Below are 24,168 nucleotides of genomic sequence, written 5' to 3' on the forward strand. Positions count from 1 at the left end.
ACGTTTTACCTAGCGGTCAAACTTTGTTAGAATTAGGGTTGGCAAATTTCATCATCGGTGGCATCTGTGCGGCAATGCCTTTCAAAAAAAAAAAAAAGTTGTGACAAGTGTAGAAATACAGGGATGGGTACACAAAATGATGCTTTATTCTGACACATAAACACCACACAATCGCAATAAACACAAAGTGCCTCCCAATATGGGAGAGGAAATTTCAAGTTCAACATTTGCAGTTTGTTCGGGATTGTCCTGCAGGCAGTACAGTACAACATTTCGCAATCAACTGACACCAGGGCATAAATAACGACAGCATTATTGGGATGAACTAACAGCAAGAAATACCAAACTGAAGCGTAAATTGCAAACTGGACTGAATCGTTTTGGAGACATGAAATGCCAGAGCATGTGTGCCTTTTGTTTGTGTTTCCTGGACTGAAACAGGTCTTGAGAGGATCTGTGCGTCTCATTTGGTGAGCAGACACGCAAAGAGGCATTGACAGTCGCCTGGTGCAAGAAATTGTTCAGGAAACTTTAAGGATTAGCAGATTTTTTTTTTCCAAGGCTCCTTCTGTAGTTTTGAGTGTAATTAGATTTTTAGAGGGGAAGTCCACCCAAAAAATGTTGATCATATGTTCTATGTAGCTCCACTAGTCTAAACACGACATTGATTAAACAGGGTGAGCTGACGGGGTATACGCACTGGACAGCGGCATATATTACCAAACAACCATTGACACTCACATTTACACTGAAAGGAAACGTCGTCTTGAATTAACTCACATAGGTGTTTTCGGAATATGGGAAGAAGCTGAAGTATCGGGAACCTCTTGACAGTGAGGACGCGCAAACCACGATAAATGCAGATTTGTTCATGAGCAGACCGGAAAGATTTTACCAGCAAATAGCCTTGTAGCGTGATTATACAAACTTCCTTTTGGACACTCCTGACAGCGGGCACCGCCCACTGCATTCACTAATTCCGTGCTTGGCGAATATCCGACGACTTTCCACGATGCACCAAAATGTGAAGCTGAATGGAATGGGACCGCGTGCCCAAGCCAAAAAGTCATTGATGCAACATTCTCGTAAGTCCTCCTATGTGAGACAGATAAAATAGTGGCTCCTTTCATCCCTCTGATGAATACCCAGATCGCCTGTTCATATTCTGATTGAATAAAATGAACGTCTTGCGCCGTTCACTGCATGCCCTCCTCCTCATCTTTGTGGCTTGTATTTTAGTGCAGCACCGGGGCAGGCGTAGTCCAGTGATCCAACGCACAGAGATGTCCACCAACAGTTCCTGATCATCATTAGAAAGTCTTATTAATTAATAATTTAGGAACGTGATAATACGTCATATTTCGGTTGTGTTGAACAGCTGCTCCATCTTGGATTCAGGCTTCTGACGATGCCTGGGGTCTGAGCTGGGCCTTCTCCATGGTGGTACCATAAGGATCGGACCTTTTGAAGAAGCCCATCTAAGGGGGATGACAACAAATGAACACGTTAGTCTCATTTGAAACAAAATGTGGACTCGGGTGAATAATATTGCCTCTCACTTCAATTGGGTTGCAGTAAAAACATTCAGTGTACCATGGAAAAGTAAGCGTCACGAATAAACCAGTTCGTGTTCAATTCAGTCAGCTCCAAGTGTTTGCAACTGGACAATATGTACTGCCTATCATGTCGGTCAATGTGACAGTCAGTTGTGTTTGTTTTCCTTCGAGAATGTCATCTCACGCAAACATGGCCTGTTTATAGGGCAAAAATCACAATTTCAAATGAGGTGAGATTTGGATGTTTTAGAATCGGAGCTCTTTAAAATATATTCCCCTATGTGCCATTAGGTGTCAACTCAGCGCAAATATCATGTCCGAGTTCAAATGAGGCGATCTTGAAAATTGAGTAGAAAGACCACACAGGAAAGAATGTCTATTTTGGCCTCGGAACACAAACACTTCTCCGCAGATGTGATTTGTAAAGCTTATTACCTTGTACAGCAGAAATATCAGCAGTGAGAGTAAAAGCAGCCCAGCTAGAACAGCGAGTATGATGATCCACACAGGAACGTAGAACAGGCTGTCCGATTTGTTCCACAGCACGGCCGTCACCACCTGGGCAACGGAAAGCCATCGTTCAGCCAAGTCGACACAATGAAACAGAATCTCACGACGGTAAACACAAGAAGCTGTCACGAAAACTGACCTTTTTAAATCCAGATTGTTTGAATTTTGGCAGAATGGAATAGGGCATCTTGTCCACGGTGAAATGAACGGAGCACTCCAAAACAAACTGTCTGTGGGCCCTCTGACAACAAGCAGAAAAGATACACATGAGGAACTATTAAACTGTCACCCTGTAGTGTCGAGCACTAAATCTACTTTTCTGATACACCGAGTAGAAGAGTGCCCCAAAGATCCAAATTTAATCTTGTTTTCTATGTGGGATAGCAGCGCTATTGCTAACTAACGCTTTGTGACATTTTTGGTTTTCATAACGCTTATTCACACGTGAGGACAATAATCTCATCAAATGTCTCCTGTAGGTGATTCATTACATACGGTGTGAGTGGTCACACTCTCCACCAGAGGGCAGCAGTTTTCGTTTTTGGGTCTTCCTCATCGAGTCTTCACACGAAGGAATCTAATTCGGTTACCCGGTTGAGGAAATTGTAGACTCACCTCGAGGAAAGTCTCTGCCCAAAGTCTCGAGTGAACACTCAGGATAACGCTGGATCCTCTCTCCAGCGGCCCAACGTGACACTCAAGCCGCCAGCACTCCACAGTCGAGCATGTCTGTGTTGGAACGCATGTGACCGTCAGTCACCAATACCGGGCTGTATTTATTTCATCACGTAACTGAAGGACTTGTGTGGCTAATGATTTTTTTTTAAAAGTCTATTCTCTCTGGTGACATCTTTAATGTGGCTGAACATCACAAAAGATGGGCAGTGGAAAAACAGACGTCATGTAGACCGCGCAACAAGCAGGCAGCCCAGTAAACCTCAAAGATAATTAACTCCCTCCCATAAACACAGCAGACAGGAGCCGATGTGGATCATGGCTCGTTATATTCCCATTTCTTTCTGCCTTCCGGGTTGAGTGAACGCTGGCGCGTTTTGGCTGCCGCTGCTCAACCCGTATTGTTTTGTGTTTTTTCTTATTGTAAAGTGTCCTTGGGTGTCTTGAAAGACGCTTATAAATAAAATGTATTATTATTATTCATTGCAAAAATCACATGCAAATGTGAATACCTTGCAAACACAGAAGCTTTGCACTGGTTTTGGCCTCAGTGACTCCACTTTCAATTTACATTTGTGTGAAAAAGGCCATGCGCTTAAACCGTCAAATGCAATACAGACGAGCTGAAAGGAAACCTATCACGCAACCTCTTCTACATTTGAAAACGGTCCCCAGGCGTCTTTGTGAAAATTCTCTGGCATGCTGTCAAAATACACAAACGGCTTTATTGAGATTTTATTGAATGACTTTTCCAAGCCTTCTAGTGACTCATCTTCAAAAAAAAAAATTTTTTTTTTAAAGCGGCAAGAAATAATCTCGTAATCACCAAGTTTCCTTGTCCAGTCATGGGACCTTTGTCCTCCCTCTTCCGGATGCGATGCTCCACGCTGGATTCCAACGATGAGGGACTCCTTGAAGCTGGAGACTGAAGCTTAAACGCATGAGGAGTCATTGGCCATCACACGAAAAGGCCCGCTGTACGCGCAGGATAGTTCAAGAGCACGGCCGATATTTGGCGCGAGTCTGGCCATGTCTCACCTTGAGTTTCAGTGCATTGAGGGCGTGCTCGGAGGAGCAGCTGAGTGGCCCCTCGGTGAGCACCTCCACAGGGTAGAGCAGGTCATGGCTGTGAGTCCTGAGAGGACATCTCACCTCCAACGTGCATTGACTGACAATACTGGGGCCGCTGTTGACCAACTGAGAAGAAGAAAAAAAGTCATTTTGAAGGTGCCTGCGGGAGACCCCCACAAAATGGCGCGCACTAAAATCGACTGTTGTCGGAATTGTGGCTCTTCGTCAACTTAAACAGTTACGGTAAGTAATGTACAGGATTTGTAAACAAGCGGTGTCTATCCTGATAGCTCATTTTTTTGGCCATCTGTAAGCCTTGAGGCTGGAAAATGTGGGAGACCTCATAGATCTGTTCAAGCGCAGGGCCGATGTCCCGTTCGTCCGTCAGAGTCTGACTAGCACCCCAATTGGGGGGAGGGAGGAAGACTTTGTCTGGCCGGGAAACACTGCAACAGACGTAAAATTTCAGCGCCGCCCCAAGTCGAGACGGCAAAGAATGAATCGGATAAAACAACGCGAGACGTCTCACCCCTGCAGAATAATGTCAGCCATCGCAGCTACCTCCAACTGGAACCGAACGACTTCACTCTCCGAGTTATTTGCATTTTTACTAAAAGACAAATAAAAAACGGGGGGAAAAAAAAATCTGGGATTGATTTCACTGATATAAGCATTTGAATGATTGGCAGTAAGAATTGCTGCTCCGATGAAACAAAAACTTTTCATGCCAACATGTCTTTAGAGTCGCACGTCCCAAATGAAGTTTCGTGTTTTCTGGAGATGCCGCTGGCATTTTTCTCCTATTGCATGACATGCCTTTCCCGTGAAAACGGACACAAATGCATCTTCGTGGGGTTTCTTTTTACAAACGGTCCGTGCTTGTCGCTCAAACCGTCTTGACCGTGAATGCCACCGGAGAGAGCCTCATTACGTTGTGGCAGTTCACCAGAGGGATCCGTGAGCTCAAGTGGCAGGAGGAGGCAGGCACCGAAATAAACTTTACCACTGAATAAAGGAGAGCGTGTCATGGTTTGATGAGTAATTTGGATTATGACTGCACTTGTAGCCGCAGCGTTTCAAGGGCAATGTAAACGGTGCAATTCCCAGGATTTTTATGAAGCTGTTTATGATTTTACTGTGAGACATTTTGGCCTGAAAAAAAAAAAAAAGGACCAACCTTCTTAATTGGAGTTCAAATTCTACCGTGTTCCGAGTGTCTGTGAGTCTGGGAACAGTGAAGCGGAGACCTGCCCAAAACTAGGAAAGAAATATTTGTGATTAATCGCAAGACGGAATGACACACGGTGTATAACCCGTGTGAGTTCTCACCGCGCGGCGCTACAAAATAACAACTGGCTTTGATTTTGTTGTTGTGCAAGAAAAGAAATCCGGCACATGTGCGAAGTCGATGAGCTCTTACACTCGTGCCAGGTTTCATGGGGTTTCCCAGATCGCATTGGAGGAAGCGGGTCTCGTTTTGGGCCTCGTAGCTGCACGTTAGCTGACTCAAACTCTGAAATGGACCCACAGACAAAAAATGGAATTGAGAGGCGGAGAAGTAAAGCAAAGGGAGTCACAAAAACAAACAAACAATGGAAAACAAAATGCAATGTCATCAATCCTGACAAATAACCTTTGACATTGCCGTTGCCTTGCTCACCGCATTGTTGCGCGTTATCCCGCTGTAGTCGGCCTCTTTAGGAAGCCGGACGTAGAGCTCAGCCTCGTAGGCTCCGCCTTCTCCCTCGTTTCTGGCATGGAAGGTGAGGCTCAGGGAGTTTTCGTCACCTAGGTACACTTCTTTTCTGTCACTGGGTGATGAAAACACATCATCAACCACATCGTTCTTATGTCACACTTTGCAGGTGTTAAAAATGCAACACAAACTGCTTTACGGAGATAAAAATAGAGGGGGGGGGGGGGGTCACATGTGCCGAAAAACCAACACCCCCCTCCCCACCCACACAGGGCAGCAGTGTAGTGTAACGCGTTCAAGCTCATGCGTGTGGGAATGGAAGAACATGCAGGCGGCCAATACGTCCTTGAAAAGAAAAAATAGGGAAATCATGCGTCACGTGAACAACAAACGCTTTTAACGGACGTTCCGTACGATATGCGCCTCGCACGCAACCATTTTCTTGTCCTCGCTCGGTGCCACGGCTGAGCTGGATCAAAGGCTCGCGTTAAGTTTGCCCAATCAGTTCAAGTCATCGAAAAGTGATTTCCTCTCACCCATAAACTGCCAACTTGAGGTCAGGGACGCAGACGTTGTCGTCTCCACAATCCAGCTGAATCTGGGCCTGAGAAAGCGGGGGGGGTGGGAGAAGTGGATGAGAGGGGGTCGCGCATATTGTGCGGGAAGAGTAAAAGAGCTCCAATGCATACATACAGAACAGCGTTTAAGGAAGTGGATATTTACACACAGCGGTACAGTTGAAACGTGAGTTCATGAAAGGATGAGCGAGGATCACGGCTACACACATCGGGCGACACACATCATAGCCACAATCCGAAAAGCTGGCCGGGGGGGGGGGGGGGGGGGCGTTAAAGAGGAGCGTGCTTAGGGAGGGAACGCAGACAACATGACCAAGGAGAAGGACAATCAAAGATGATTGCAATCCAAACAGTGATTCCATTTTTGAGGGAAAGCTAATCTTTACCGTAACATTGGGCTTTCCCAGTCCAACGGATTACTTTTTTTTTTTGTTTGTTTGAAGGTCTTACATGACAGCCGGCGAGGCAAGAACGAAGCGAAGACGAATGCCTTTTCGTTTCTATAGTGTGCCTTTTTCTTGATTTGCCTCTTTTTCTGCCAACAGTCCGTCTCCGCGCCGCACTGTGCTGTTATTGTTCCCCTCTTGCCTCCCAACATATGGGAGACATTAGATTCCGAGAGAAGGCCGACGGATCAGCCTGGCAATAGTTAAAATCGGCTCGAGGAAAAAAATTCACTTTCAAGTCTCTGCTTTTATTTGCACTCAAGGATATTGGCCATTTGACACCAAACACGACAGGGCGGCAAATACTCACTCCCATCATCTCGATTTTAATCCTTCCTTGTTGGCGTTGACCTCTTTAACTTTTGCCGGCGAGCCACGTTTGCCACCGGCGCGACCGACCGACGTACGGTACGTGCCAGAAAACAACAACGAGACGCAGTCGCCGATCCTCAAAATGCTGGCTATTAATCGCATGGAAAATGCATCTGATCTCGTTCGACGTGCAGCAAGATTTGCCGCTGGGCTCACTGATAGTTTATCGGTTCGCTCGGCTGACTTCTGAGCCGGTCGGGTTCCCGCTTGGGGACAATCTGAACGCGTCAGTCAACAGATGGATGCAGAGCACGCATAGATGACCTTATGCAGCATATATGCGGTTGCATATATGCTTATATCTTATATTTTATATTTAAATTGCATTCTGTACTGTGTACAGTTTATTTTAAAATGTATTTTGTGCATGCAAATGCTTCATGTTTTTCCGACTTTCTTCCCTCCAAATCTTGCTGCCGTAAATCGGAAATTTCTCCATTGTGAGACCAATAAAGGTTTTCTTATTTTATCTTATAAATGGAACACGAAGAATATATTTCATCCACAGGCAAGTAAGTCTTGCTTGACTGCAAGCAAAGAACACGTACTGTCACGCGTCAGCTCTCGATGGCCAACATGAGGCCATCGATGGTTGATGTGCTTCTGATCACGGGTAAACGACTCCGAAAGCTGTCATTCCTTTTCAAGTGAAAGGATGCAAAGAACAAAAAAAACTGATGACTTTGATTGTGTTTCCTTGAATGTTCCGGCCAACATGCGCACGTGCTGACACTCGGCCTTTTGCCTCATGGAGGAGAGCACTTGGCAACACGAACAAGTAAACCACATGCAGATGTCTCGAAAAGTGAGCGCCACCCCACCCCAAACACAGGCGGCAGGTCTCCCCGTGTGTTTTTTTTTTTTTTTTGTACAAGCCAAGCTCACCAGTCCGCCGTCAACCTCCATCAAATAAATGCGCAATGGGGAAAAAAAAAAAAAAAAACACGACCAATCGCAGCCAAAGTCCAGTAAGTCCTAATTGCAAACAGGGTGGGGAGGTGAGCTTGACCTTCTGCTCCAGGTTCTCTTGCTCGCTCAAATGGAAATACTTTCAACGGCCATATACTTCGATTTTAGAACGCAGGGTATTTATTCATCCCCACTTCGTGGTGCAGTAGACCTTGACCTCTGTCCTCGTGGTCTTGTTAAATCGCATGGAAAATATGAGAAATGGTACATACCTTCTCCTCTATGAGTTGCTCCGTGTGGTAATTCAAGATAGGTCTGAGGCCATATTGGTCTACTGGGGCTTGTGGATCCAGGCGAAAGGCCAGACTGATGAATATGGGGGAGAGTTTATCCCGAAACTCCTCTTCTGCCTGAAACCAAAGAGATGCACTCGCATGAGGAACAGAGGAGGAGGGGGGGAAAAAAACTTAGCTTGCACCCATCGCAATGAGAATCGCTCGGGATGTGCTGTACGGCGACATGGAGAAATATAGATGTACGTAAATATCTACCACATTTATTGTATGTGCGAGTCGCTTGTAAATCGACATACTCTACTTCCATTTTTATCGTGGATTATTGCCTAATTGGATATAAGGACAGTTGCCGTACTTTGACATCGGCAGCAGACCGTCAACAATGGAGACCTTTGTCTGTTTTTTTTTTTTTTTTGGTTTGTTTTGTTATGTCAGCAAAGAATGCGAATCCAGAAAGGTGCACAAAAAGATACATGTTGACTGACAGCGGAGGGGACGGTTGCCACCTGCAGCTCAAAGCGTCTCTTATCCCGTCAAAGAGCAAGAGACGGCGCTTGAGTGCTTTTTGTCGCTGGCGCCGTTTGATCCGAGCGCCGCTGAGTGAGGAGATGATTGGCGCTGTGCCGATGTCACCTCGGCATTCGCTAATAAGTGCCTCTGGAAACAACATTCGAAAGAAACTTCAAAACTTCTCTCTTCGGAAATGAGCTTCACCCTTGAAAGGGAATGACATTCACCCGCTGCTGCAGAGGCCGTCTGATTATATGACGAGATAGAGAAGGCCCCATTTTTATGTATTGGATATTTTGAACGCAGCACCATTCTCACGAAAAATTGGATTCTAACCAAGCTCCTTGGGTTTTTTTTTCCCCTTTTCCTTCAGTGGGGCATGGCAAGATTTTCTGAGCATAGGGAAAAAAATGCTTGCAAAAATGCTTTAGGTGGTGCTCCGTAAACAATACAGATGTTCGACCTTTACGCCATCTCAGTTACGCAGTTCCGAGAGGAGGCAAGAGATGGACCTCAAATAAAATGCGATGCTGATCCAAAAAGGATTGTTTGGCATCAGTGGAGGTCTACATTCTACTGAGCGCAAATTCCATTTTATTAGATGGCCTGTTCACGGGCATTCTTCTTCCTGAGCTGGACCAGACCCAGCCCACATTTCTTGGAGTGGCACCAACAACAACATCAGTCAAGACTGTTCTTGGAGGATGACCTTGTGCTTCATTCGAGGTGTTTGGAATACATTGGCCCTTAACTCATTCACTCCCAAAGACGTTTTTAAACGTCTTTTCAGACTTGGTACAGAATTGGCTGGTACTGAATGAGTTAAATCCATTTCTGGGGTGGGCTTTTTCTCCCACACCATGCACACTGATTTGTTTCAAATACTCCAAGATTTGAGTCAGAATGAAATACTTGTTAAAATGACCATCAGGCCAGTTAATATTGTGAAAACAAATCAACAACCATTCACGCGCCTGTAAGCATTAGCGCCAGTGCTCGTCCGTTTGAATGACGATGCAACGGTGTAGATTACCACGTTTCGGCTTCGCCATGCCGTGCGCCCTCCCCGAAAAATTGCGAAAATGAATGAGGATGACTGACTGACCCGTAGATAGATCCTGGTGTCATGGCACTGGCGATGTCCGTTGGTCAGACTGAAAGTCTTCACCAAACTGGGCTGCTGACTATCCAGGAACAGAGTCCTCCTGACGGATTCCATCTGGCTCTGCTTCGAACTGTCCAACTGAATTTCCACCAGGAAGTCTAAAAACGGGCACAAACAGTGTAAATTTGCATAAAAACGCACACACGTGGACATGTAAAAACATGCAACGTTGATGAGCTTTTTTTGGGTTCATGTTCGGCTTCAGCATGTTGATTCAGAAATCTGAGACTTGCACAGCACCGAGAACACAGATACTACGCGCCGGCAACAAACACGTTTCTTGAATGTCGGAGCCCAACAGGTTAGCCTCCGTTGACACAGTTGCCCTTTTATCTTCAGGTTAGCAGCCAGTTTGACCGCAGTTAAGTGCGGCATACTTGAGGGCACACAAAGAAAGCAAGGCAGTGTAATCGGGACCATCTGTGCGCTGGCGTGTGCGTGCGCGTGTTTCACCTAGATGAGATGGGAGGTGTTTTCCATGAGCCAGCAGGCAGAAACTGACGCCGGCACTGAAAAATGAAGAAAAAGACAATTACACACAGCGACGCCGTTATATTTTGCAGAATTCTTATTTATGTTCTCCTGTGTATTCTTTTTTTTTTTTTTTACACCCCACCCCTCCAAAAAAACATGAGGGTCCTTTTTTTTTGTAGTCCACCTGTTTGAAAACACTTTGCAGTTGCCAAATTCAGTTTTAGGCTTCATAAGGCTTAAACACGACTTTTTGGGACGCTCGTTGGATAAGTTTCCTCTTCCTCGTCTTGCTCTCAGAATGCTGTGCTTCTGCATTTCTAGTTAAGAACGACTTGGACAGGAAATCGGCAAATTCATTTGACGTTCTCGTGAGGGGAAACTTGAAAGTACTGAAATAGAAGTGTGACAGGTGTTACATAACAATCGTCATATTTTCCATGTTTGGTTATTTCCAGACCTCTATTTAAACACCAGAGCTTTTGGTTGAAGAAGTAAGTAAGACTTCCGCAACAAGGGAAACCCCCGCCCCTCCACTATTTACGTGTAATTGTGCTAATACTGTATTCGCTGCATGTATAGGTTTAAAGCAGTGGTGTCCAAACCATGGTCCCAGGGCCATTTGCGGCTCTCCGTCTATTTTTCAGTGGCCCTCGGCATATAGTAAAACTGACTTTTGACACGGCCACCAAAGAAAGACAAAATAAAGACAATTTAATCTGAGAAGCAAAAATCGTTTCTTCCATTCAACAAGGCTTTATTTTTGAGCATCCCCAAAACCTTGAAAAAAACACTTCGCTTCTTTGCCTTATCGCCTTTAACAGAAAGCTGTGATGGAGCTGTTGATCAAATTCATTCGAAAATACAAACTGTATTTAATTTTTGTGACTCCATTGATTTTCGCATTCAAATTCGAGTTGAATTTTCAAAAGGCCTTTGCGTCCTACCATTTTTTTTTTTATAGGAGTCAGTTTGGACATCCTCCTTTTGGAGGAAAGCAGTAGGTGGTCCTACCAAGACACAGAAGTGGTTCCACTCCGAGTGGAAAGCTCACAGAGCTTCTCTTCTTGGTTGAACATCGTTGGATGTACAGCGAGAGATGCACTTGCAGTCACTATTGGTCGAGACCTGAGTGAAGACACACGACACAGCGAACAACAAAACAGTTAGCAGGTATGAACCTATCCCAATGGCATATGCTTTCAACGCACCGGAACAGCACGGATTTGTCAGCCCCAAAAGCACCGACAATTAGGTCTGCAACGAGAGAACATTTGAGAAAGTAAGTGAGCCATCCAAGAGGGGAATTCTGTTGAATATGGCCCAGAGAGTGGAACGCAGGGACCTGGGTAGCCATTTAGATCCAGATCCGTGTTGCCTCGTAGTGCAAAACCAAAGTGGGAGGGGAAGGAGCTGGAGGCCCAGTGGCCAGAGAGAGTCTGAGTGGGTGTGTCTTTCAAGCCCTTCGCATCGCCGTGGTAAATCAGAACCAGTCCCTGTTGCTCTTCTCCTCCGTAAGGACAGCCGATGGCCATATCTGATAGTGAACACAAAGGAGCACACGAGATGAAGCGGCTTGCGGGTTTTTGCTCGTTTTACGCAATTACCACTCTCGACACAACGGGAAATTTGCAAAGCAGCTCGCAGCGAGGACCAGACTCCACGTCTTGCACGAGGACTGACTGACAATGTGTTTGGAAGAAAAACAAGGAACAGAGTAGTGATCATTTGCTGCGTTTGGTGTGCGTGATATATTTGATCAGGCTTTCCGTGAAGTCCCTGGAACAAAGCAGCATACCGGTTCTCGAAAACCAACATCCAAATGATTGCATGAGTCATAAGCGCAGAGAAGCCTTCCACATTGAGCAGATGACATAAAAACGGCAACGATGCAGCGCCCTAACGGATCGCGGCGTCTGTCCAACGTGGATTTTATGTTGAAGACAGAGTAGGGATTCAATTGTGCCTGGTGGGCAGGCCTACGCCAATATTTTCATTGGTGCCGGGGATGGTTTTGACCGAGCGGCGAAAGACTCGACCGAGTGGCCGGGCAAGTGTCTCTAAGCAACGGTTAAACAAGGCACTGTAGTTTTCCCCGGTTTGCCGCCTGATGTATTTTTGCAGCCGACTTCAGCAGCTCAGTCCAAGAGCCAGCGGAGCGGAGCAAAGCAATCGACCACAAAGAGTCTGTCAGTCCCAACGACACATCACGCCCTCCCCACCTTCACATTGAGAATGACACTTTTATTTTGAAACCCACTGATGAGCTCCCACTCACAGATGACGGTCAGACTTCGACGTAAAGAGCAAAGACGTCATTTGACGCCGGTACCGTTAAATCCATCCTGGTCGAGGTCCCCCAAAGGCGCCAGCGAAGAGCCGAAGCGGCCGAACGGCTGCCGGCCGACGAGATGCGGTCGGCCGGGCTCCAGCTGCAAAGGTCCCTTCTGGAGGTAAACGTAAACTTTGCCGAGCTCCTCCAGCCGCCCGTTGGACCCCCGACTCATGAACATCGGAGCGCCCACCACGAGGTCATCTAGTCTGGGGAGCAAGTCGGAGGAAACTTACACGTACACTCGTCAAAGATGTGGGTGATATGATATGGAGACTCGTGTACAATAAGTAGATAAGGTGAAAATCTGGCCTCTTAAACCACGGCAGGTTTTTTTATCTGCCTTTCTTCTGGTGAACTGCCCAGCATCTCCACCTTTAGAGGAGATGCTGGCTTGACCAAAATTTGGGGGAAAAAGCTTGAATGAAAAATACAAGACATTGAAATGAGTGACGCAGCCACTCGGCTAGCGTGGGAAATTGCCTTCATGCTTGACCTCGGTAATAAAGTCTTAACTTTAATTTCTTAATCCCATCTTGAATTTCTCTCCCTTTCCTCACCCCCCCCCCTTCTTTTCCTCTTTTCGCATGTTTCCAACATCTGCGCGTAGTCACTCCATGTACTCACCCGTCATTGTTGATGTCGGTGGCTGCCACTGCATAGCCGAAGTAGGACCCCATCTGGAAAGCATTAAAAACGAGACTCAGTTAGTCTCTAATTACATCACTTTGCATAGATCTCTTTATTTTCTCTCCATGTCCTCTCTTTTGTACCCTCTAACTTCAACCCAAGAGGCTTCCCTTTAAATCTCTCCATCCTACAATGCCCTGGGGTGCCCACGTCTCCGTTTTCAAGCAGCTCGAACCTTTCGAGCTTGTGTAAAGATGAGAAAAGGTGGCGCTGGCCTGAGACGCTGAACTCATTTAGCTCTGCTCTCTGTTTCAATTTCATACTTCACATGACAAATCGGGGTTGCATTTCATCCCTGTTTGATTCGACTCAAGGTGATTTGTTGCTTTTCTACACACGAATCCGATTAGAGGCCGCGGTGAAAGACAAGCCTTTAACAGCAGAGAATGACTTACTGTCGCCAGCATGCGGAGCAACTCAAATGGGGGGGGGGGGTCAAAGGGCAAAGTTCAAAACTCTACCGAGACATTATATGAGCACCGTTTCACTGAATTCATACCCGTTCCGTGAAATATGACTGCCACTTCCTGGAAAGGGTTGACACGAATGTTGTCTGGATGCGTCCTCGAACTTTTGGATTTTTTTGTCGATTGTTTTGAATGCTGGACCAAAATTGACCAACAATTCCTCAAAGGACTTCTCACAATGGTGTGAAAGTAAGCACCCACCTCCGTTGTATATTCAACAGTAGAAAGTTACGTTGTGACCAAAAAAAAAAAAATATTGACATCTCATCGGCACGCAACACCGAAGCAGTTCAAATTCCACAGCTCTTAGTTCAAAGCGGGTCAGAACAACGGACGCAATCTGCGGTTTCATCCGCCAACGGGGGCTCCGGCCCGAGGTATTTTTGCAGCTGACTTAAACAATTCGGTCCAGGAGACAGAGCAGAGAATTCCCCCGCAGAGAGTCTATCGGCCCCAACGTCACACCGTTCATCACAACACTTCATGCGACGCTACTTGACGCCCCACAGACGGAAAATACGCTCACATGGTCTTACATTCAGCAACACGGTAAGTGGAACAGGAATCGAAATGTGAGCCACTGAGGGAGATGCGGCGGGACGCGCAGGTGAGCAGGTGCACGCGAGACAAACGGAAGGTGCGCGGCGCGCGCACGCACGCCTTTGGAACTGTCATCCGCCCATTCTCAAACCGCTTATTTTGTTCAGAGGCACGGAGGTTAGGTGGGCTATACATGAGCTGACTTATGGGAAGGGGAAGGGCGCACCCATGACGAACACAAACAGCGATAACGAGGCTCGCGCTGAATAAACGGGCTTATTTGTGGAAAAATCCACAAGGCGTACCGGACGGAAACTTGATCAAGTTCCGCCGGAATTGTACATACTTGCTCTCCCGTCACGTTGAGCAGTGAGCTCAGATCCCCTGCGTTGAATATGGACACCTACGAGACAGATATTGATGACAAATTATTGCTCGTGAGGCCGAAAAGAGATTAAGATGGGCTTCGCGAATCGAATCAATGAATGCATTTAGTTGTACTCCTTACTAAACCATACAGCATGAGTCCTTTCGGAACTCCCGTGATGAAATCTGCAACAACGACAGTGAGTAGCAACAGGTTAGAACCGTTCACGGAAGACTGAAACTATGTTTGCACTTTTCTGGGTGCCCCACCCACCCCCACCCCCCACCCCACGACCACCACCGACAACCCGCTCCTCCCCGGATTTCAAAACTGCAGGAGACATACTCAGTCCTTTGTGTGGAGACTAAGTGCTTTTCAACAAACCCTCCGCCCATGCGTGTTTTCCGACTCGACGCCGCCAACGAAACGCTCACCTTCCTCATCATCCCCGCTGAACTTGCCAGCAGCCACGGAATAACCTGTCGCGGGATGAGGCACATTTGAGCGGGTCGCAAAACACCCCGCGGCAGGCTTCCATCTTTCCCCGACGGAATCGCAAAGAAAGATACGGCTCGGATCAGAATTCCTTACCCAGGTAACTGTCGTCGTAGCTTCCCTGCACCTGTCCTGTTTGAATCTGCCCAGCAACCGACAGTAAAAAATATGAAGGGTAGTAGGCCTTAACAATCTCGTCTGGCGTGGCCGATATCAGCTGACCTAGAACATCATCGGGTAAAATGGCTTATCGGGCATTTCAACGACGGAAGTTTTTTTTTCAACCGGTAAGAGTTTTCTGATGGATTTCAGTTGTCTCTCTCTCTTTGAAAGATATTCGCATTCCGTGCGCTCACCTTGCCAGTAAAAGCTGCCCGGTCCACCAAGAACAACCCTTCCGTCCTGATACACGGAAGAGCAGGAATTTGTGAGAAACCATGTTTCTTCAAAAGTTACAATCAACTCTTGTAGGCCGTGAAACTCGGTTGAATCTCCTCTGGCAAACAATGACTTTAGGATGAAGAACAAATATTGCTCTTACCTTGGTAAAGTCGGCACTAAATCCTCCTTGACAATAGCCCTGTCCTGCGGGTCCATGTCTTTCTGCAGCCAAAAGATAAAAAGCGCATTTCCCCCCCGCCCCACCCCACGCCGTCGTCCTGTTATTAAGGTAAGTAAAACGACATGTTGACACAAAGCTTGTGATGATGTCAAAATATTGCATCGGGGGTTGCAATCAGAAAAATTCAGAGTTACGCGGCTAATTTATTTGGACAATCATCACGGGTGCCTTTGGTCATGCTCTTCTCAAAACATCACATTCATGACCCAAGTTAGTGAGCGCTCGGTTTATTAAGCTGGGCCAGTAGCGGTCAAGTCCAAATTCAAAGTGAGAGCAGCAGGTAAGTACTGTGGAGGAAAGTTGTTTTTTCGAAAAAAAGCTTCTCATTGGCTGCGTGGCTGCTCGATTCTAACCGTACAAGGAGGAAAACACAGAAATCATTGCGTAAAGTTGAGTTGAGTGTTTCCCGCTGGACCGCAATTGCACACTAACACATTCTTTACCTCACCGCGGTTTTAATTAAAATGGCTAATGTTGTAGTACCTCACCTGTTCGACAGGGGGCGTACTCCACAAATGATTTGAGGCTGTCCACAGAGAGGTAACAAGTTCCCGTCATATCAGCAAGGGGTATGTCATGTTCGCTCCTCCAATAATACCGCGGAGCACAAGCCTGAAAGGCACAGATAGGATTAAAATAATAATAATAATAATCCAAAACACGTTTGCTTCTTTTTTTTTTCTACAGAGCATCCGGATCATCGGTTGCGTTCACGTTCTGAAATATCAGTGGGCAGATTGCGGGAGGAGTATCATTCGAAACTAGTCTTGGGCAAAAGACCAAATGGATGTCTTGGGTGTCATGAGACATTTTCACACAGCATTTCTTGAAAATAGCAGCATTGGCAGCGTAAAAAAAAAGTACAGCAGGGTTTTATTCGCCTGTCTCCTGAACTCATAAATGCACAAAGACGTACCTGGGACTGAATACCTGGATTCTCAAAAGACATGAAAAAACATCCTCCCCATTGAACCGAGGGTGTGGGTGTGTGCGCGAGTGTGAGTTTGAATATCATATCCACGATTTCGTTTGAAAGTTAAAAAGGCCCACAAAGCTCAACTACCGAAGTAGACCAGCCACCGGAGCACGATTCTTACCAGAATATTGTTGCCTTGGGAACGCACAGTGGCTCCAAACCACTGATGCGACTTGAACTCAACTTGAGTGTTCTCGTTGTTTATGTAGAAATACTGATCACCTATAAAAAGTCAAAGGATGACAAAGTCATTCAAAATCAGTGCAAAGTAGTCCGCGTGTCTCTTGTATAACATTTTCTGTCCCCCCCCCCCAAAAAAATTAAATAATATCACTCAACAAGCAGCCATTTAAAAATTGCAAAGTGAGTGCGCCACGAAGCCAAAATGTACAAATTGTGCCCAATTGGTGTCATGTGCCTCGTTCATCTTCCAAGGTCTGAATGCGGAAAAGTAGACGGCAGCCAATAGGCGAAAACTTGTCAAAATGCATTCTGCCTGACAGGAAATGTTGCATACATACAATATGGCCCGAGTGTGTAAAATAAGGGAGAGCCCGTCATCCTCCAGTGCTGGCCCTTAATGGCTTCCTGCCATTCTGCTGGAGGCGATTATCGTTTTCGGGGTGGGGGCACAGCATCCGGGGTCCTTCCCCCATTGGTGACTCGAGCCTAATTTGCGCGCAACACTCAGCTGGAGTCCAATTGGAAGCCGCGGTGGTTGTGGAAACACAGGCGGACATAATCCGTTGCCATCAGGCCTTGATCCAAACACACCGGACTGACATCAAAGACCGGTTTTGATCCAAACACAACGACCGGATTAGGGGCTTCAAAATGGCAGGGTGCCACGCTTCCGACCTGCAGCTAATTCAAGATGCTCCCATAAGTCTTTCGAAGAAATTATCGCATGGATGGTTACACACAGCTGGGTTGACATCATGTCCGTTCTCTTTAATGGTAGCATTAGCGTACATGTTGTGTGTACTTGAAAAGATAAGTCAGCGCTTTGATGGTGATGCTGGGTAAATATGATCCTGGAAATACTCGCAGGTGGTACTTTCCCATGTTGTCAAGGTGAAGTCACGCATGTCGGCTTAATTGACACGACACTCTACCGTTCTGGTCAAAGTTGATAATGCTGCAGTTGTTTTGGCTCCAGTGGCACAGGAAGACGGCTCCTCCTTCGGCGATTCCGGGCTGGCTGGTGTTGGCTTTTGGAGCCCCAATCAAAAGGCTCACACTGCGCAGCGGAGAGGAAGAACAGAATCACGGTGCAGTGAAGAACCGATTCAGAAGAGAAACATCCCTCACATACGGAAGAGTCATTTGGATTATTTTCCCATTAGCGTGGGGAGATGCGGCGGGCGATCAATCATGAGTTTCCTGGCCTTTTCTATGACCGCACAATGTTCATGAAAAAAACATTTGCTTATAGCCCACTGGATAATATGCGGGAGTTCGAATATGTCGACCAGTGCTGCTTTCAGTGCTGCTTTCTCCTTTTGGGGCCGGCACCTCTTTTCATTTGATCGTGTAAGGTCCTACGTGGCCGATTCTAAAACAACAAAAAGGTTCATCAAAATCACCTCGATATGCATTCACATGATGCATACTGTACGTGATTTCATGGGTTCACTTTACAAACCAAGATTTCCAATGCTTCCATCCTAAATTTCCTAAAGCGAATAGAATAGCACAACTTTCGATAATGGTGGCTAATGACGTTAACAGAGATCAGACGGGGAATCTGGACTCCCGGCCAGCCGCCCATCTTCCCGGAGGAGCAAGAATACGAATTGAGTCATTTTAAATAGCTTCTGAAGCTCACTAGCTTTACGGCATCAGTAAGCCCAGGATAAAACCTGTCATTTATGAGGAAGAGACAAAAACATATTCATCGTGAAGTCTTTCAAAGTAATCCGCTTTATGCTGCTGCGCATATAAAGGCCCAATGCCGCACCTTTGTTTTCTTTTTTTTTTTTTTGAAATAATCATTGATGTTCTTTTGTTGGGGTTGCAAGAGAATTTGGGTTGATGCCATTTTTTAAAACGATTTCAGCTGGATTTACCCACCTGTCATTTTGAAGGGGAAATTGTCTCACTAAAAAGCAAAATGTGAACAAGCTTTGCTCCGACTGCTCCGCTGTTCTCCTTAATTTGACATTGAAACGAGCCACTCAGTGCAACGGGAACAATGCAATTCATTCCATATCAGTTTTCCAATTGCTTTAAAACATTCATTCATTCATTCATTTTCCGAACCGCTTAATCCTCACTAGGGTCGCGGGGGGTGCTGGAGCCTATCCCAGCCGTCTTCGGGCAGTAGGCGGGGGGCACCCCGAACCGGTTGCCAGCCAATCGGAGGGCACACAGAGACGAACAACCATGCGCACTCACACTCACACCTAGGGACAATTTAGCGTGTTCAATCAGCCTGCCATGCATGTTTTTGGAACGTGGGAGGAAACCGGAGTACCCGGAGAAAACCCACGCAGGCCCGGGGAGAACATGCAAACTCCACACAGGGAGGCCGGAGCTGGAATTGAACCCGGTACCTCCGCACTGTGAAGTCGACGTGCTAACCACTGGACTACCGGGCCGCTGCTTTAAAACATATTAGTTCTATTTGGTGGTTACTATTTGAGTTCTTTTTTACACTTTTTAGTTGAGTTACTTATGAATGATGTTCTGATAGGATTTATGATTTTGATTCAGTCAGCCAAATCGCTCCCGCTCCAAATAGTTTCTTGTCAAGTTTCAACAGTAGGTGATGGTGCAAATGTTTTGATTTTGGGACCAACAGGTGGCACTGTAGAGCTCTCCCTGCAGCTGCACACCTGTTGGTCATTATGTAATTAGTGCTTTTAAAGGACTCCCAGCCCGAACACTCATTGTCGGGTCATTGTTGCTGTTTGCTCTTGGCTACTGTCATGTTTTTTGTTGCTCTTTGCTATCATCATGTTTGTTTCAGTCATGTTTAGTTCATTGGTATGTTTTAGCTTCAGTCATGATTTTTGTTTGATACTTTGGACTTTGTTTGTTTAGGATTTAGTTTTCTCTGTTTTAATACAATTCCTCAAGTACACCCTGCTCCTCTCTCCTGCCTGCTTTTCGGGGTCCACCACCACCGTGAAACGTGACAAACATAACATTGTTGACACGCAAAATTATTATTCCCTGACCTAATTCCAGTCCAGTGAAAATGCATGAAAATCAAGATGGTACGATTTGTAGCCCAGTGTGGGTCTTGGCTTCCTTATTACTACTTCTATCATTTATTTAAGCTATTTTAGTTAGAAAAAAAAAATACATAACTACATATGAGACATGACTTGGATGTGTCAACTGCAGCAGATGCAACCTATTATCCTCTTGAGTTGAATAAAAACATTCTCATGCTGGAAAGCAGCCTCTTCCTGTTGTCCTGTTTACCTCACACACTGCAAGAATGGTTTGATTCACATTGGACGGTCACGAGCTAAATCATTCCATGTCAGCAACCCACCAAATGCTTCTCATTCAGCATTCTCAAAATTACCGGTAGTCCACACCAGTCAGCCCTTCCAATCTCTACATGCTCGTCTGGTCAACTGGTAGAGTTCATCAGAAAAAAATATGTGTATACTGTATATATGCCCACGAGTCCGCACACACAACAGCACAGTTGCACTGTCTCAATAAAAAAGAAATCCAATAGTCATTACGCTAAAAGATGCTTCATATCTGCATTGTGGCCAAATCTTCAATTGCGTTCATAGACGCATTCGTGTGTCAAAATGTTCAACACATACTCACATGCGCACCACAGGTGTCAAAGTACCGTCGGACAAAGCTGAGACAAACCCGAGTTGACTCCTAAATAGTGATTTCATAATCCTGATGATGTACAACCAGAGAATATTTAACTTTGCCTTTGTCATTCTGGCCCTAAAAACGTTTCAAAGTTCCCGACAAACGCTGGCAAGAGAGAGGCTAATGACTTGCTTCTCTGCAGTTTCAACCAGTGCAACATTACTCACAGACGGACGTGCATGTCTGTTTCCAATCACTCTTGGACTGGAATCTGGAGTTGCGCGTGCGTGAGTGTAAATGGGCGCGCGCACCGAGGGCGCACGTGTGCGCATAAAGGACAGATACGATTCCTTTCAACTCACTTCACTTTTCTAAATTGCTACGTTGATGAGTGGAAAAGTGCGTGAAAAGACATTAGTCACATGCAATGAATGAACAACGGTGCGACAAACAAACAAAATAAAAAGATTTAGCGTCAGAGGACAAAAAAAAAAAAAAATCACAACCGGATTACAAGAAACTGTCATAAAAGCTGTTCAATTTTCCATATGGTTTAAAACACGGACAAATCTGTCGATTTCCTCCAGCTGATGAAATATAGAGTCTTAACCTGGATGAGTTGCTGCTGAAGAACTCCACCGAATAGCCAAAATAACTCCCCCGTGGTCCGGCGAAAACGACGCGATTCTCCGTGTCCAGATTAAAAGCCTCACAAAAGTGGCTCAGAACCACAACCACCGCGGGTACTAGCAGCACGGCGAATGGACGTTTTCCCCATAGCCGCGTAAATGGAGGTGCAGAAAAGGGGCCCATCTCTCCTTTTGTGCGTCTGTTTCATTGAGTAGCTGCCGCGCAAAACACATCATCCGAGCTCGTTCTGTGCGCACGACATTTTGGTTCTGACCATCAAGTGATGTCGCGAAGAGCTCCTTGCAGCTCGATCAGGCACCGTGCAATGATCCAGAGAGTCAATGGTGAAATGTGGAGAACAGCAAAGTCAAAGAGGGAAGGGCCTCAATGCGACCTCATTTGGGGTGGAGCTTCTCAATGACACCACGGACCGCACAGAGCAGCTTTTATATTTTAAATGATGGATTTTAATGTGGGGCGACCATTACCATCATTACTCTGTATGGAAAACGGAATTAGGTACACTTGAAACCAATTCAACAATCCGGGGTTTGGTGATGTTTGTTTGTTTTTTTTTAATTCCTGCTCAACCTTATTTTTCTCAAATGGACAAACTGTCTCCCAGTGCCCACTTTACAGATCTGTGATCTCCCCGGCCAACTTTGCATCATCCGGCCATGCGCTGCAATCGCTTATAAATGTGTTTGCGAGCCTCAACCTGCCACAGGACTCGAGCAAAACAGTGTCGCCATGTCAGGAGCTATCAGCGTGATCGTTGCGCGAGGCATTTAAAGGGATTAAGAGGAACCGCTTCAGTTGAGGGCGAATCAAATCGACAACAGCACACAATGGCCCTTTAAAATTTAAAAAAAAATAAATTAAAAAGTGTCACGCTACACTGGTTTGCACGTGTCTGCGAAAATACCAAAACATAATCTAGCTCACCCCTGCACACAGTTCCTGGAGCGCATCGCGCCAGGTGTGCAATGAGTCCTAAATGTCAAATGCAGTGAGTGCTGTTTTTGTGGGTGGCGTGATATTGGGCAGTTGTCTGATATTTCTGTTTGCGAAACAGCCATTTTCTTTATATGGAGTCAAAACATGCTATTTCTACATAAAGCAAGACATAACAGAATGTAAAGTGAACCCATGTAGACTATCAATTGTTAAACTGAAAATAACACCTCAGAATTTAATAGGAGCAGTTTTCACTCAAACACCATTTGTTTGTTGCACATGATTTCACAAAACGGGCAATATCAAGTTTGACTCAATATTCGACATCTACTTTGTACCACATTTTTCCATTTTGCATTTTAAAGACAAACAAATGACGTTGAATGTGCCAAGTGTGACAATTATTGCCAAAAAAAAGTGTCATGCAATACTTGGATTTCAGTTGCATTTTATTGGATCATTCATTTTTATCTCATCCCCATTTTGCCTTGTGGAATTAAAAAAAAAAAGGTTCTTGTCTGATACAGGAGTGACAATGGAAATCTGATGAGTTGTTTTTGTTCCGCTTTTATTCCATGAAGAGTAGAGAACAGAAAAAGCACAGCAAGAACATATTTTGGGTCTTGGCTGGAAAGACGGTGAGTAAACCTGGACAGCCCAGAGGAATCCGCCTATCAACGGCTTTGTTCCATCCTGTCGGAGCTGAAGGTGCAGATTGACAGGTGATTCATGCATAACTGGCAGGGCAGGATGAAATTTCGAACAGATTATTTCTGACTGTAATTGTTGCTTTCGCTCACCAAGTCATAAATCTTGTACTGGGCGTTACGGTACCCAGCTATAATGATAGAAGATCAACATTCCCAAATGATGACAGTGGAATCAACACTGTTTTTCAGTTAAAAAAATATAACACATGTTGGTGTGATTCTCGGATATTTCCTTTCGGGGTGCTCAAGCACACTTGTCCATATACTGTGTCCAAGCATATCAGGGTTACGGGTCTCTTTTGATGGCAAAATGAAGCTTCATGAAGCGCTTGCGGATGGTATTCTTTTTTTACTCCTTGCTCTTGGTTTAAAGACAAAGGCTAGCACAGAGTCAATTTATGACATCTCCACTGCAACTGGAAAGCAAGAGTGCCATCTCGAGGAGTCAAAAAGGATCACAAGTGCTTCATGAAGCTTCATTTATCTATCACGAAATACAGCCTATCCCGGCTGACCTCGGAGACAGAAAAATAACCATTGCCACCGAAGGTGAATCTCGCCCTCTATTAACCTTAAGAAACATACTGTTTTTTTTTTATGTGGGAGGAAGTCGAGGTACCATTGAAAAAAACAACACAAAGCATAATTCTCATCACTGCCATCACCCTTCTTCCGACATGACCGACACTGCACACTGCAAATCGCTCGGCCTGAAACCCAAAGTTTTTAATCGGACCAACAGGTAACATCTTTCTGACAGACCATTGTTTCTCTTTTTCGATTCTATGAATAATACTATCTTGTATTGAGGGTTGTCATTTCATGAGCATTTGTGTATTACAGGGACAAGACCTTCGTATGTGCGGACAAGCATTTTAATGCGGGTAGAAGAGTTGTTCGAGCAGTGTGTCTGTTGTGAATGTAAATAATCTAGTCAACACTTTTCAGCCATTAACAAGACCAGAACCGACACTTCCGGAATTGGGTTGTGGTTGCAGGAGTGACGATAACGTAACACAGATGTTGGCAGTACACACGCCTCCTGTGGGACCCGCAAAGCGTTCGCCGGCCAGATGAGTAACTTAATCCCTGCGGTGTGTCGTGGATTCCCAAAGACACCCAGTTGGTTTTGGGACATATGTGGCTGACATTTATTCATACCATTGATGACAAAGCCTAGTGAGACCTTGAAATTAAGACTGGCAATAGAGTGGAAAATGAGTTTTTGTAGATGTTTTTATACACGCTTTGTAAGGACAGCGTTTTCATTTGAGCTTTGCAACTGGATGTCCACGAATTGTTCAGGTCATGTGACTCAGTTTGCAAGTAGCCACC

The 24,168-nt window shown here is 45.6% G+C and overlaps 1 protein-coding gene across 2 annotated transcripts; it reads right to left on the reverse strand.

Annotated features, from left to right (window-relative positions):
* Nucleotides 1-124: 124 nt before the first annotated feature.
* Nucleotides 125-21,494, reverse strand: LOC147201841 (integrin alpha-5-like). Of its 2 annotated transcripts, none has more exons than XM_086117947.1 (30): nt 21,147-21,494; nt 17,860-17,984; nt 16,866-16,966; nt 16,257-16,380; nt 15,688-15,749; nt 15,503-15,548; nt 15,243-15,368; nt 15,086-15,130; nt 14,793-14,836; nt 14,631-14,687; nt 13,215-13,267; nt 12,588-12,796; nt 11,601-11,792; nt 11,467-11,512; nt 11,270-11,383; nt 10,238-10,293; nt 9,725-9,882; nt 8,086-8,223; nt 6,045-6,112; nt 5,473-5,623; nt 5,233-5,325; nt 4,990-5,069; nt 4,342-4,422; nt 4,153-4,258; nt 3,780-3,938; nt 3,568-3,666; nt 2,682-2,795; nt 2,206-2,307; nt 1,992-2,114; nt 125-1,478 (listed from the first exon to the last, which is right to left on the reverse strand). In XM_086117947.1, the coding sequence occupies exons 1-30, from the start codon at nt 21,347-21,349 to the stop codon at nt 1,395-1,397; spliced, it is 3,159 nt and encodes a 1,052-aa protein (XP_085974073.1). In that variant the 5' UTR covers nt 21,350-21,494; the 3' UTR covers nt 125-1,394. The 2 variants fall into 2 exon arrangements, with proteins under 2 accessions (XP_085974073.1, XP_085974072.1); XM_086117946.1 differs by having other exon boundaries at nt 3,568-3,672.
* Nucleotides 21,495-24,168: the final 2,674 nt, after the last annotated feature.

The sequence above is a fragment of the Hippocampus guttulatus genome, chromosome 8, assembly GCF_054856545.1.
Source record: "Hippocampus guttulatus isolate MCC_2025c chromosome 8, RoL_Hgut_1.0, whole genome shotgun sequence".
NCBI classification, from domain to species: domain Eukaryota; kingdom Metazoa; phylum Chordata; class Actinopteri; order Syngnathiformes; family Syngnathidae; genus Hippocampus; species Hippocampus guttulatus.